This window comes from Lottia gigantea (genome assembly GCF_000327385.1).
Source record: "Lottia gigantea unplaced genomic scaffold LOTGIsca_79, whole genome shotgun sequence".
Lineage (NCBI taxonomy): Eukaryota > Metazoa > Mollusca > Gastropoda > Lottiidae > Lottia > Lottia gigantea.
Window position 1 is genome coordinate 788,533 of NW_008710630.1, and position 15,448 is coordinate 803,980.

The window sequence follows — 15,448 nt, forward strand, 5'->3', positions numbered from 1 at the left end:
GTCCATCAATATCTTTCTTTGATTATTCTGTGTGTTCAGGTTTTAAAATGTCTCTGGATGTTTTCCTCACCCATCATGAAACTACTAGTAAATATTCCTAGTTTGTTTTGTAAATAGTATCTTTATGTAAATATAATGTTCATTTATTTTAGCATTGTAATTTGTTTTCCATCTCCATATACTCCTTCATGGCAAATTTCCCTCCTTCCTGACTGCATGGCATTATGATTTAAGGAGTGTTGTAACTTTGTAATAGCTCTTGCAATTCTATGAACGTGTGTACCTGCTTAGAAAGTTTTGCTCATGAGTTTGAATCACACCTGAACTGAGTAGGGCTATGAATTCTTTTAGGGAACTGGGTCCTGGTTTCACAATAATGGCTTGTGATCTATTCTGTCGGATGGTATTGCTCAATATTCAAAACTAACAAATTCTTTTCTTAGGATATTTTCAATGAAATAGGATCTTTACAAAGAAACTAGTCTTTGACAAAAGAAACTAGTTTGGTTTTGACAAAAGAAACTAGTTTGGTTTTGACAAAAGAAACTAGTTTGGGTTTGACAAAAGTTGACAAGGAAAACAGTTGGGTTTGACAAAAGAAACTTTAGGGTTTGACATAGAAACTAGTTGGTTTTGACAAAGAAACTAGTGTGGGTTTGACAAAGAAACTAGTTTGGTTTTGACAAAGAAACTAGTTTGGTTTTGACATAGAAACTAGTTGGTTTTGACATGGAAACTAGCGTGGGTTTGACAAAGAAACTAGTTTGGTTTTGACATAGAAACTAGTTTGGTTTTGACAAAGAAACTAGTTTGGTTTTGACATAAAAACTAGCATGGGTTTGACATAGAAACTAGTTTGGTTTTGACATAAAAACTAGCATGGGTTTGACAAAGAAACTAGTTGGTTTTGACAAAGAAACTAGTTGGTTTTGACAAAGAAACTAGTTGGTTTTGACAAAGAAACTAGTTGGTTTTGACAAAGAAACTAGCGTGGGTTTGACATAGAAACTAGTTTGGTTTTGACAAAGAAACTAGTTGGGTTTGACAAAAGAAACTAGTCTGGGTTTCACAAAAGTTGGCAAGGAAAACAGTTGGGTTTGACAAAAGAAACTTTAGGGTTTGACGAAGAAACTAGTTGGTTTTGACAAAGAAACTCATTAAGTATTATTTAAGATTATTATATTGATTATGAAACTGTCTACTTGGTAAACTAGGTGATACATCTTCATAATCTGGTCTTTTAATTACCCAAATAAACTTCATCTGATACAAACTTAAAAAATAACCAACAAAAACCAGATACATAAACAACAATTTTAGAAAATTTGAGCTCAATTATAACATTTTTCAAGAATAATGTTGTTCACTTGCAAATTAAAATAAGCAGTTCAACAGTAATGAACTTAGTCAGATAATCACAGAGTTACTACGAACAAAGTATATCAGCTGGCCACAAAGTATATCAGCTGGCCACAAAGTATATCAGCTGGCCACAAAGTATATCAGCTGGCAGCAAAGTATATCAGCTGGCAGCAAAGTATATTAATTGACAGCTAAGTATATTAGCTGACTGTAAAGAATATTAGCTGGCATCAATGTAGGGCCTACATTAGCTGACAGCAAAGTTCATTAGCCGATGACAGCAAAGTGCATTAGCTGACTGCAAAGCATATTAGCCAACGGTAAAATATAACGAAGTATATTACTGACAACAGTACAAAATTCAATTGCTAAATATCAAATTACAGTAATTAATAACATTATTCAAAAACGACAATTTGAACCAACAGGTTGATTTCCAATTTACAAAATTAGACTGACATGAAGTTTAATGAGTGAATATTAGACTATATAAACCTTGCATACCCTATAACAATAATTAGTGTACTGATGAACATAAAAGTATTTTGTCAAAAACCAAATATAATCATTATTATATCTTCCCACAAACATTACAACATTAAAACACCTACAACTACATTAATATCAAATATCAAATTTATATGCCATTTCCTTAAATGCAGAATAATCAAATTGAAGAAATTCCATAAAAAAACAATAAAATATTTATATGTATTTTGAAAAACTATTTCTAAAAATGTATCTCAGCTACTTTTTTTCACTTCTAGAAAATTTATTAATGATTAAATAAAAAACATTTGAATTTTTGACAGATACATCCAAGGTACCATTTTACATCTTTAAAATAAGCAATTGCGATAACTAGCTAATCATAACAAAATTGGAATTTAAAAACTTAACGATGTGTTAAATTTATAGAGTTAAAATTTGTTGTACTGCTTTAACGATACTGTTAGCTCCAATTCCATATTTCTCGATTAATTCAGCTGCCTTTCCACTCCTTGGGATGTCGTTTACGGCCAGTTTCTTCACGATTATATCCCTGCATTCACTCACCCCACTGGCCACGGCGCTACCGATTCCACCTGGAGGATCAGAGAGAATTAGGATTAGGACTTAAAATGGGAGAGAGAGGGGGGGGTTCATCCTAATTTTCTGCATCAATGAAGGTTAGGAACATCATGCAGTGTGCAATTGAGAAAATTTGGCTTTGAATTTGACGGCCTTGTCTGCAGGTTCATTCTTTATTTCTGCATCTTATGGAGCTAATAAAGGCTAGCAACATCATGCAATGAACAATGGGATCAATTTTGACAATGGCTTAGAATTTCTATTTTGATTTGCAACTGATAAAGGATCACACTCGAAGCACATTATAGACACTTGGGTCTCCTTATATCCAAAAGGTTCAAGGCTTTCCCAAACAGTACATCCCTGAGTCACTGACAAACACTGACTGTCCTGGGATCAAAGCACAAGTTAGAGCACACGTCTAAATCTGTTCTTTTCCTCCTGATTCAACAAATTTCATAAAATTAAGTATCCATATGCATGAACCTAAAATGGGCATATTCCTAACTTATAAGTCACATACCTTCAACATAATGATCCTCAACAGTAACAATACGTCCACCAGTTTCTCTAGCGTTCTGTATGATACCAGCGACATCTAGTGGTTTAATGGTGAAAGGGTCAATAACTCTGACATTGACTCCACTCTTAGCCAACTCATCAGCTGCTTTCAGAGCCTCTACAATAGTTACACAGGCTCCTATTATTGTTACTTGATCAGAATCAGTTTTACGTAGAACCTGAAATATAGAATGAATACAGTAAAGGAATAACAACCATTAAAGCGAAACTAGTAGCTGTCTAATCAAAATTAGATCCAATTTTTCATATGTATAGAGGAAATTTATGGCATTAGTTTGCACCACTTCTTTTTCAGTCAGATGTCTGTGGTTTCTGTAAATGCTTTATTGTATATGACATATATCACAATATCACAATATTGCTAATAATATCTATGAGCCTTTGCAAGTGCAACATCATGAAGGGCTAGTATTAGTGGCGTTGCCAGAACAAGATTTTTAATTCCAAATCTGAAAGGTGTAAAACAGCTGAAATAAGGCCCTGTGTTCTTGAAACGATCTTAGCACTAGGATGTCCAAAGTTCTTAAAAACTGTTTTAGTATATCCTAGCACTAAGATTATTTCGAGAATACGTACCCAGGTGTTAAAGAAAGATATTGAGATGTCTGTATCCTTTTGAAATTTATCTGGATTTTGGTCACCAAATCAAATTACAAACCTTGGCTTGACCAATTTTAAAAACTTCATCAGCACCATAAAGAATTGGTATGTTGGGTCGACTTGAACGAATAAAACAGATACCAGACTTGTTGGCTGCCAACTCTACAGCTCGTTCCATGGAGACAGCGTCAGACGGATAGAAAACAGTGGACCCTGGGATGGATTGAAACATGGCCAAATCTTCCAGCGCCATCTGTGAAGGTCCATCTTCACCTATTGACAAAACAAAATAAGATAAAAATATTCAGCACAATTTGAATGCCATCCCCAATCCACTTTGCCACCAAATCTTTGATAACATTTGCTAGCTCAATGAGATTAGCTCTAGTCAACTGACTGTCCTGATGAGGATTGTGTATTTGAAACACCTGTCGCATGCACAAAATGAGCTCTTGTCAATTGACGGTCCTGATGAGGATTGTATATCTAAAGCATCTGTCAGCATCATTAGATGAGCTCATGTCAATTAAATGTCCTGATGAGGATTATATATCTGAAACATATCACCATCATGATATAAGCCATAGTCTAATAAGTTATCATTAATCAATACTTACCAATGGATACTCCAGCATGGGATCCTACAAAATTAACATTAGTTTGAGAGATGGCCCCCATTCGAATCTGATCGAACGCTCTGGTGAAGAAGGCAGCAAAGGTGCTGAGGAAAACAACAGTTCGGTCTCTAGTAGCACAGCCAATACCAACTCCAACTAAATTCTGTTCTGCTATAAAACATTCTACGTATTGATCTGGTCTTACGTCCTAAAAAAACACAAAATGCAACATTCTACAGACTGCTTATTAGGTATGAAAGAGCCTCAGTGGGTTTTCATGTAAGGCCAAGGTTGCATTACTTTAAGGTCAGGGTTGCCTTAAGGTCAAGGTTGCATTAAGTTAAGGTCAAGGTGACAGACACAAAGAGCTTTGCATATTTACCTTTTGCTTTCTAAAAGAATCTACTACTTAGCTTAGAAAGTTGTGGTTATCTCAGCTGCCCAAATTTATATTGCTGCAGAGGACAAAGAGTATCTAAGCCATTTGCAGGATATTCACCCTCTGGTCTATTTGTAGAAAGGGCCATCAGAACTTAAGTCCTAATCTTTATAAAATATGGTTCTTTGTTTCTGAGGGTCCATGAATTAATGACTAACTTACCATAAGTTTAATGGAATATGTAGAGTTTTTGGTGTCACCGTCCATGGCGATGACCCGATTGTTAGCTTGACCTATTTTAGCAATGGCTTTACCATAAGCTGCTCTACATGCTGTCTGAAATAACAATTATTACGCGTTAAAGTGGGGAAGAACGCGATGGAAAGGAGGACACTTTACTTCTTTTATACATTAGTGTAAATTGAACTAGCCAAAGTTGTTCATGATAACCTATATTTGACATAAAAAGCAATGAATTCGATGAGAAGAGCATACCCAAAGTCAAATGCAATGCAATCAAAACTTTGTTCACATCAAAAGAATAACCACTGCACTGCGCAATGACGCAAATTCACCAGCAGTGTTATAATTTTTGTTTAAGGTTTAGTCAGTTTTTAATAATAACCAGCCTTTTTCACGGACTGTGCTGGAAAACTGAGAGAGGGGTATGGTTGAAAGTAAAGGGCAATAAGGTTCACTCTTTCCCTGTCAAGGTTAGAAGGTTAAAGGACATTACTGAAAGGGTCAAAGTTGAAAGGTGACTTACTGGTTCAGAATATTTAGGAGGTTCTGGTAGAGCTATATTGGAGATGTTGGCTGCTTGAACTGTTCCACTGGGTTGGGGTGGGGTGATGTTGTAAGGTCCATTATTCTTAATAATGGCCTTGATTTCAGCCAGTGCCCTTTCTGTTTCCCCACCCAGAGGCTTTCCATGCCAGTTGATCTGATCTTCAATTCCTACAAAATTAGACAAAATTTCAACATACACGTAGTTCAACCCATGATGTGCTCACCTATAGTCCTGGGTCCTTATTCTTGAAAACTTAACTAAGTTTAATGTTCCAGCCATCTGATTGGTCAATCACTAAGATTGATATTAAATTTAGTTTTATTATCCAATCAAATTACTGTATTTCTTTAAATCTGGATTTTTTTTAGTTAAGTTTTGGAGAATAAGGCTCCTGATAATAAGAGCTTATATCGCGTTGTTTTGGACAACCAATCTGTCATCAGGATAAAGCATGGAAATTTCAAACATTCAGCATTTCTGTGTCAATTATGTCACATCTTATAGCTCAAGCCCATCTCTCACGCATCCATCCCCCACCACCCATAACTGCACTTACCAGACACCCCCTTGCCCTTGAATGTTTTGGCGATAATACATGTTGGTCTTCCCGAGGTGGTCTCGGCTCCGTGGAGAGCTTTCACCAGCTCCTCGACGCTATGTCCATCAACCACGTAGGTATTGAATCTGAAAAATATCGAAGAAATTGTAAGATACAGCTAAATCAACAGCCTAGAGCTCCAGTCAGACATGAACCAAGTGAATAGTTTAGAGCTCTAGTCAGACATGACTGGTAAATACAGCCAGATCAACGGTCTAGAGCTCTAGTCAGACATGAACCAAGTGAATAGTTTAGAGCTCTAGTCAGACATGACTGGTAAATACAACCAAATCAACAGCCTAGAGCTCTAGTCAAACATGAACCAAGTGAACAGTTTAGAGCTCTAGTCAGATGTGACCGGTAAATACAGCCAAATCAAAAGTCTAGAGCTCTAGTCAAACATGAACCAAGTGAACAGTTTAGAGCTCTAGTCAGACATGACTGGTAAATACAGCCAAATCAACAGCCTAGAGCTCTAGTCAAACATGAACCAAGAGAACAGTTTAGAGCTCTAGTCAGATATGACTGGTAAATACAACCAAATCAACAGCCTAGAGCTCTAGTCAAACATGAACCAAGTGAACAGTTTAGAACTCTAGTCAGATATGACTGGTAAATACAACCAAATCAACAGCCTAGAGCTCTAGTCAAACATGAACCAAGTGAACAGTTTAGAACTCTAGTCAGATATGACTGGTAAATACAGCCAAATCAACAGTGTAGAGCTCTAGTCAGACATGAACCAAGTGAACAGTTTAGAGCTCTAGTCAGATATGACTGGTAAATACAACCTAATGAACAGTCTAGAGCTCTAGTCAGACATGACTGGTAAATACAACCAAATCAACAGTTTCTCAGGTCAAATTAAACCCCAAGCTAACAAACGTGTGGCCCGAGGTTATGTTGAATAATTTTAAATCAAAACAAAACCAGAGAATGGAATGAATCTATACCAGTGGACTTTGAAATTGCTTAAAGGGATTGTAAAGAGGTTTTCTAAATTTTGTATGTGATAGCACAGCATCAATTTGCACCATTTCAATTTGGTTCTTGTAATTTTATTAATACAAAGTGTTTGAAGGGCCATAATATGTGACATAGAAAATTATTTTGAAATAAATGACGTCATCAATCACTTAGTTTTAGATAACCTCTTTATAATCCATTTGAAATGGGAAAAAGGTTAGAAATCCGTTAAAATCCATCTATAAAAATCAAGATTAAAATTAAACTAAATTTTATGGAGTTCTTCTCTCTTAATAGCAAATTAACAGTTAAATCATGTGAAATCAGTTGTCAGGAAAATAACTTAAATCCAAACAATAAATTTCACTTTTGTTACATCATGCATAAAATCTTTTCAAATCACAAATTTTGGCTAGCGTCACAAAACTTTAATAAAGCATGAAAAAACCACAAATCTTAAACAAAAATAATTTAATAAATTTTGTTACAGCACAAAGGAATGTACAGGACTTGACTGTACATGTCAAAACTTCTACAACAACAATTTAGCATTAGATCCAGCAATTTGACCCAGATTTATACCACTTTAAGGTATACTACCACTTAGAATAAAGATAAAATTGGCCAATAAGTGCCGTATGCATCACACGTACTTTGACCCAGATTTATACCAGTGTAGTTATAAAATGTAGAAACACACATGAAATATAAATAGTTTTATCCCTGCGTTGGTGTCTGTGATCTCCACTCCACCTGTCTTTTAAATCAATACCTATCTATAATTAACACATATTTTATCAACCAAGCATTTCAATTAATTAGAGTGATAATAAGTTCTGTGAAGAACTGCGTGTTGGTGAAGGCCTATTAAATGGTGTAATTGTTATTCTCCAATTCGTGTATAAAACTAGTAAAGTATAGCTAAAGTTACTTGGGCCATATGCAGCGCTCTTACTTTGACTAAAGTTGAACTTTGGCTAAAGTCAAACTTTACAACGTTAGGATTAAGGCTTTCATTTTCTACATTTGATAGTCAAATTTAAGCACAAATTTCGTAAAGATCGACCGGTGCATACCTAAAGTTCAACTTAAGTCTAACTTTAGTCAAAGCTTAGGTAAAGTACGAGCGCTGCATGTGGCCCTTACAGAGGCAACTTTACCACAGTTTTCATTTTACACCTTTCGTAAAGTCTGAGCTGTGCATACTTAAAATTCAACTTAAGTCTAACTTAGTCAAAGTACGAGTATACAGCCCTTAGAGTCTGTACTTTTCAGAGATTTACCTGGTGTTAAAACTATTTTGATACATTGTATAGTTTTAACACCAGAAAATCCCTGTAACAAAAATATAAATGGCAGCCAAGAAATATTAAAACGTGGCAAATTAAAATTTTTGAAAGGCAACATTCGATTAAATTGTTAGTTGATAATAAAAAATTAATTACATTATAATTGATACAAGATTTTATAGCATAAATCAAGCAACATATGTTTATCTCTTTATATTTATGGAGCAGTGTATAAGCTTAATTCTCAAAATTTAGTTTAATTCTTTTTGATTCATTGACAAATCACATCTGGACTATTCTATATTAAACGGATTGTAAAGAGATTAAGTATCAACTTGCATCATTTATATTTTCAATCAGAAGTCTGTGGTTCATACTATTCCACTAAAACTAAGTGTTTGATGACGTTACTAATCGCGAATGGCCTTTTTCAATAAAGCTTATTTTGGGATTAGTGACGCCATATAAAACTCAGTTATAGAGAAATTTACAATCCCTTTAAACATTTGTTACACCATGTATTAAATCTCTTCAAATCACAAATTTTGGCTTACAGCGAAACTTAAATAAAGCATGAAAGACCCTAACTTGACCTTCTTCTAATATCCAATTATGACACAAATCTTTAGTAAAAATAATTATATAATAAATTTTGTTACAGAACAAAGGAATGTACAGGACTTGACTGTACAAGTCAATTTAGCATTTGACTTTAGGGCGAGCAATTTCTGAATTTTTTGTGTGTATCAGAGAATTGAAATGATATGTTGTTGATAGTAGAGTAAATAGTAGAAATAAACAAGCCTAGAGTTTTATGAAACAGGATCTTGGATTCAAGTGGTTTCAGTAGGTTTATAATCTTTATCAATGTCCTTCCTGTCACATCTCTACTACATTTAATATTACTTATTATCAACAATTCAACATTCTATATATCATTATCTATTAAACTCACTGCAGGCCGTATTATAGACTGTTCTCTGACAATATTATACAGTATCATAATCTATTGCAGGCATTTTCAACCTGGGGAGGAAGTAATTTTTAAATTGTTGGGGTCTAATGAGACACCTTGTAGTCTGCCATAAATTATATTACAAGTTGTTCTATTCAGTCAGGCTATATTCTCCAAAATAAAAAAGAATGCAAGCAAAACCTACGAAATATTAAGGATTTATAGGGGGAAAGTGGGTAATGCAATTGATCAAGGGTACTAAAAGGGGTAATACAAAGAAAAAAGGTTGAAATCCTCGTATCCAAAGCAACGAAACCAGAACTTAATTACTTTTTATGTGTATTGGGACTCAACTAAAACTAAGCACTGTAATGCGGTCAATATTAGATCAAACGATCTCTCTTCTCTCTCCATTTATAACTCAACGTAAACAAAAACCTAAAGTTTTGTGTTCAATGGGAAAAAGATATTATACACCTCCTGTTGTATTGAAGTAATCTGTCACATTCATTGAAACACCACAATGCAAACAAAAACCTAAAGATTTGTGTTCAATGGGAAAATGATACAGCTTCTATTATATTCACTGAAAAGCAGCTAAATGACTAACAATAGGCTTATTAGGCATCATTTGTAAGTAATTGTTATCTATACTATACCATTCCAATTAGGATATGGTAATAAGGTACATTGATGTCATGAATTATTCATGATTTTTTTCAATATGAATATTCACGAACTAATATTAAAGAAAAAACGTCTGCCATTACTCAAATATATTCTGTTACCTTTAAGGCGCCAAAAAACTCACCAAAAAGAAGTTTGCCATCATCATATTTGACATTTTTTCTTGAATCTCAGCAGTTTGCATATGCAGTAATTTGATTGGATTGTACCCTTGTGAATACAACCAATCTCCGCACATGTAGTTCTTGTCTATCATTGTAGACGCCATCTATGCTTTCTAACAAGGCATTTGATTGGGTCTCACAAGGGAGATAAATTGTATAAGATTTAAAGCTTGTTGACAATTGTAAGACTTTCCAACAAATAAAGTGCCTGATGATGTCAAGGTATTAGACAGAGTTCAATATTCCAGAGCTTACTCACCCAAAAGCCTCGGCTCGTTTCTTGTATGTGTCAAGATCATGTTGAAGACTGGTAGGGTCACTCTGTCCTAGTCTGTTGACGTCAAATATTGCCACAAGATTATCCAGTTTGTAGAAACTTGAGAACGCCATGGCTTCCCAGACAGACCCTTCTGCCGATTCACCATCTCCCATTACAGCAAATACACGATAACTACAAAATAATAATAAATAATCAAAAAATATCCAGAGAGCTAGCAAAACATAAGGCATTTTTCCAAACGGGCAGTGCCATGTAGGGTGCAATGAGGGGAATTTTGTCAGGACAGCGGAATTAGCCTACTTGATTTTTAACTGTCGGGCCTTGGTTTATTGTCCCATCCATGTAAGCCCCTCTTACATACATCACTGGCAGGGGGGAACCGGGTTAAAAAATCCGAAGGTATCATATCGACCTTTTCCAGTATTGAACCCTGGCCCTTCAGGTTAGCGAGCAAGCATCTTACTCACTGAGCCAGTGCGGCTCCAAAACATTGTATTAATAAGACAAGAAACACAATAGACTACTCACTCAGCTTTGTCAATGTATTTACCACAATACGCCATACCAGCTGCAAAACTGAGTCCCATACCCAGTGATCCTGTAGCTACATCAATAAAGTTCAATCTCTACAAATATAAAATTCCCATTTCATAAGACAGTCCACAATACATCTCTATATTTCAATATATGTGAGAGTTCTGTAGCATAATTCATTAGAGCATTGCAATCTATACATGATGTCATTTCCTTGGTTACATTGAATAAATGGTGGTCGTGGGTGGGTTCTAATCTCAGTTTACATGTGGAAGTTTGGTGAATCAGATATAAATGGGTACAGAAATTCCAGTTCTGGCTATGTAAGACTTCCATGTCAGCCCCTCATCAACCTTATCACTACCGTATATTTCCGAATATAATGCGCAAGCGTGTATAATGCGCACCCCTTCCTTACCCCATCAAAATCTTGAAAAATCCATTTACCCAGAATTTATAGAATGCACACCCTTTAAAGGCTAAAAAAAACTGTACATTATATACAGAAATATACGGTAGTAAAAGCGAAAACTTACTGGGGTGGGATGACCTTCCAAGTCTGAGGACAGCTTACGGATATTTAGAAGTTCTGATTCGGGGAATAAACCAACTTCTGCCCAGGCTGCATAGAGAATTGGACAAGCATGCCCCTACAAAATACAAATAAAATATGTTTTAAGCAGTGAGAATGGGGTAGTTACTGTAAGGTCTGTATGCATCTGATAAAGATTAGCTAACTTTTCTCACTTTGTTGTCTATGTTGAAGTCTTTTTCCACCTTTATGAAATGGAAATTTAAATTCTGAGCTTTCAGTCAATGTGTAGTCCTTCTTTTTTAGAAGTTAAATAAGCATATAACGAAACATTAGTAGCGCTTAGTAACTTTTCAAATGAGGAAGTATATCAATGATAAGTGAGTTAGTATTTCATAATGAAAAGTGGTATCAGGTGTCTAGAAGAGTAATCGTCAACTGCCTTCAAAAATTTATGGTACAATTGGGGGTCCAAACCATTGTTCTAGGGGTTGCATTTGCCCACCCCCCTCTCCCCTTGTATCCTCACTGGCACTGCCACTGTACTGATCAATCTTACCTTGGACAAAACAAATCTGTCATTGGCCGCATTTTTGGGTTCCTTAACTTTATATTTCATTGTATGGAAGAATAATACGGAAAAAATTTCTGCAGCAGAACAACATGAGGTAGGATGACTGAAATGGAGAAAAACATAAAAAATTTAGAGAATATTATAACACTAATTTAAAGATGGCTTTCCTTATTTTTTAGTGTCAAATTTAATTAAATTTCAATTATCATGAATTCTTCATCATATCATTATGTTCTTATTGCCCATAATTAAGAGTTTTAACCAATCATAAATGTCCATGTATGTACAGTTTGGACAAACAAAAAAAGAAATGTTGACCTTTCTTGATCGGTCACTCGTTGGAATTGTTGGTAATTCTCCTTTAAGTTTGCTGATTTTCTTAAAATGACTATGCAAATATAAATTCCTATCACTATCAGGGTTGTAGCTATGGTGGTTGGCAATATTCATATACAAATAATAAAATAATGCAAATATCCAAAACTTTAACATATTTGACTTAATTTGCTCCAATATCACATTATAGATAGTTTATATTGTAGAAACTTTTATTTTCAATATGCAGGATAAAATCAACCAATTCTTATAAAAAGTAAAATAGTAGCATATAACAATAATCAGTCAGACATGCATGGTAAATTCCGTATGGTTTAAAGTAGGCTACTAGGACAATGATATTTCTCAGAAGATCAATAATTGACAGGACAATAAAAATCTATACTAAAAATCAATTTGTTATATTATATTTATTTGGTTGCCAGGTTCTGATATCTTTACTTCAGACTTTTTTCATAATTCAATTTCCATGTTTCACAATCCAAATTATGACATCACAATGCCAGTATAAAATAAAAGAAGTAAGACAGGTTTTACGAGTAACTCAATTCTAAAAAAAAATAAAAAATTCTTTATTGTCTGAACAAAGTACAAAGTTTTTTCTCAGTTTTTTTCGATTATTTTTATGAGAATTGAAATATCAGCCTCAAAATAGACCCAACCCTACTTAATGGCATAATTCTAGACCAACTTAATGGCATAATTCTAGACCAACTTAATGGCATAATTCTAGACCAACTTAATGGCATAATTCTAGACCAACTTAATGGCATAATTCTAGACCAACTTTCAAACAAGTATCATGTTTAAAATGTTCAATAATTCCATATTAGAAAAAATAATTTGTCTGAATAACTAAACCCATATTTTTGATAATTGCATAATCAAATATTAAAATAAAGAGGTCTACCCTCAACTTATGATTTCATAATTTTAATACAAAATATCTTGTTCAAAATTACATATAATATTTTGTACTAATATCTATACCAGTACCCAAGTTTTTTTTAGAGTTGCATGACCAAATATTAAAATAAAAACCCTCAGTCTCAGTGGGTAAGGAAAATGAAAATGAAATCTATGTTCAAATGATTATTTTGTAATAAGGCCATATTTTTGATATTTGCATGACAAAATATTCAAATAGGCCTACCCTCAATGCCCTAGGGTGACTTGCAATTTTTATTTCATTATTCCATTTATGATCAAAATTTTGACATCAAATATTCAAATGGTGTCAACAAATTATTTTGTACTAAACCTATCTTTCTGATAGTTGCATGACCAAATATTTAAATTGTCAACGCTTTCAATGGGTTGGGCCAGGTGACTTGCAAATTATTTTTCATAATCACTATAATAGCCATGTTCAAAATTTGGACGTCAATTCAGACAAAATAGTTTGTTCAAATATCCAAACCCAAATTTTTGATAGTTGCATGTCCAACGGACAATCAACTTATCCCTGGCCCACATTGTTATCTCTGTCCCACTGATTGAATGCACCTTACTAAATTACTTACCCTGAGTTGCACGTGCTTGTCATGTTGATGCTTTGAAATCGCAGTTTATTTGCAATGTCTTTCAAAGTCTGCACCATATTGGCATCGGGTCTGTGATATTCACTCATGTCGACTGCTTCTTACGGCGAAATAAAACTCTAAAGTTTAGATAAATCCGTAATATGTAAGACTGTTTCGTCCTCGTCTAACAAACTAGACAGTCACTATATCGGTTGACGCCGGCAATTGATCGACCTTCACCTTAATCATTCGATATAGTCTTGATCATTAGGTTGTTTCATTCTCGATTATCACGACACACATGTTCCTTTAGCATCAGTACGATGGAACATGGCCCCGAAGTAGACCGAAACATCATTCTGCCTCTATTCCAGTCTGTGATAGCTATTGTGAATGTTGTCAGCTACTCTAATATAGATAATAAATATCAGAGGCTGGAATATAGGCATATGTTTCGGATTAGTCCCGAAGTTTCTGCAAATGACGTACTCTCTTGTTCAAAGCCATTGATCCAAAAAAAAAAATATGAATAATTTGTAAAGTCTTTGTGGCTAATAACGAACCTCCAAGGCATCTTATTAAAATTTGATGTTAGATCTAGTACAATATCGATTTTTTTCAGTATTTTGCATTCAATATTCTCCAATGGAAAACGGGAGATGTCTTCCTTATCGATAAGCCGAGACGCTACACCTCTCCTTGCTAGACGTAGAAGGATTGACAGTGGCATTAAACTCGGTACAGGGCTAATTGTTAGGGTACTAAATATTGGGACGATTGTAATTATTTTACAATTTGCTAATACTTATATGAATAGAAAGTAGAGGTGTTCTAATGACTTAACAGAATTCTGTGACCGATCAAGAAAGGTCAAAAAGTCTTTTATGCTTATCCAGACTGTACATATATGGACATTTATGATTGGTTAAAACTCTTAATTATATGCAATAAGAATTCATTAGAAACACCAATTAATCAAATAGTTTGCTTAATTTGACACTAAAAAAATAAGGAAACCCATCTTTAAATTGTAGGAAAATTGAAAATTACAAAAACATTAGACTATAAAATATGCGCCACAATTACGCGTTTCATTAAAGTTTCACTTGATTCATTAACATATCATTATATGTAAAAGAAAAATTGACATTAGGTGTTTGTGAAAATTGAAAATGACATTTTCATTTGATGACGATACGTGTATATTATACTGAAATATTATGTGCTCCATTTTATTAAAGGGAAAAATTCACCATCCATTTGACCAATCGTACATTAGTCTCGGAAACTGGAATTTTCTTAAGCTAAGCTAACAGCCCACCGTCGAAATTTGAGCCTTCAAATCCATGTGTGTCCAGAATTATCCGAGTTTTAAATTTAAAATGACGACTCGTCTTTTCTTGAGAAAAAATTATGCGATTTATGTACATTTCTAGTGTTTCTGATAAGTAATCCTTATCCAAAATATCTCGATTAAAACTATAAAATAACTCATTCCAGCCTGTACTCCATCAAATATAAATAAACATATGTTGCTTGATTTATACTATAAAATCTTGTATCAATTCTAATTTAATTAATGTTTTATTATCAACTAACAATTAAGTCG

The 15,448-nt window shown here is 34.2% G+C and overlaps 1 protein-coding gene across 1 annotated transcript; it reads right to left on the minus strand.

The window, feature by feature from the left end:
- Positions 1-433: 433 nt before the first annotated feature.
- On the minus strand, positions 434-14,070 carry LOTGIDRAFT_236318 (hypothetical protein). The gene is made up of 14 exons (XM_009066723.1): positions 13,840-14,070; positions 11,966-12,083; positions 11,411-11,524; positions 10,869-10,966; positions 10,320-10,511; positions 5,958-6,085; positions 5,378-5,568; positions 4,834-4,947; positions 4,233-4,440; positions 3,674-3,888; positions 2,957-3,173; positions 1,527-2,447; positions 1,487-1,506; positions 434-1,446 (listed from the first exon to the last, which is right to left on the minus strand). The coding sequence occupies exons 1-12, from the start codon at positions 13,944-13,946 to the stop codon at positions 2,275-2,277; spliced, it is 1,875 nt and encodes a 624-aa protein (XP_009064971.1). The 5' UTR covers positions 13,947-14,070; the 3' UTR covers positions 434-1,446; positions 1,487-1,506; positions 1,527-2,274.
- Between the last annotated feature and the right edge of the window lie 1,378 nt (positions 14,071-15,448).

Excerpts from the sequence above, each read along its gene's own strand:
- LOTGIDRAFT_236318 (XM_009066723.1), bottom strand. The coding sequence starts at position 13,946 with ATGAGTGAATATCACAGACCCGATGCCAATATGGTGCAGACTTTGAAA. Across the intron at positions 12,084-13,839 it reads ACAAGCACGTGCAACTCAGG|TCATCCTACCTCATGTTGTT; the intron begins GTAAGTAATTTA and ends TCTCCATTTCAG. Across the intron at positions 3,174-3,673 it reads TTAAAATTGGTCAAGCCAAG|GTTCTACGTAAAACTGATTC; the intron begins GTTTGTAATTTG and ends TCTATATTTCAG.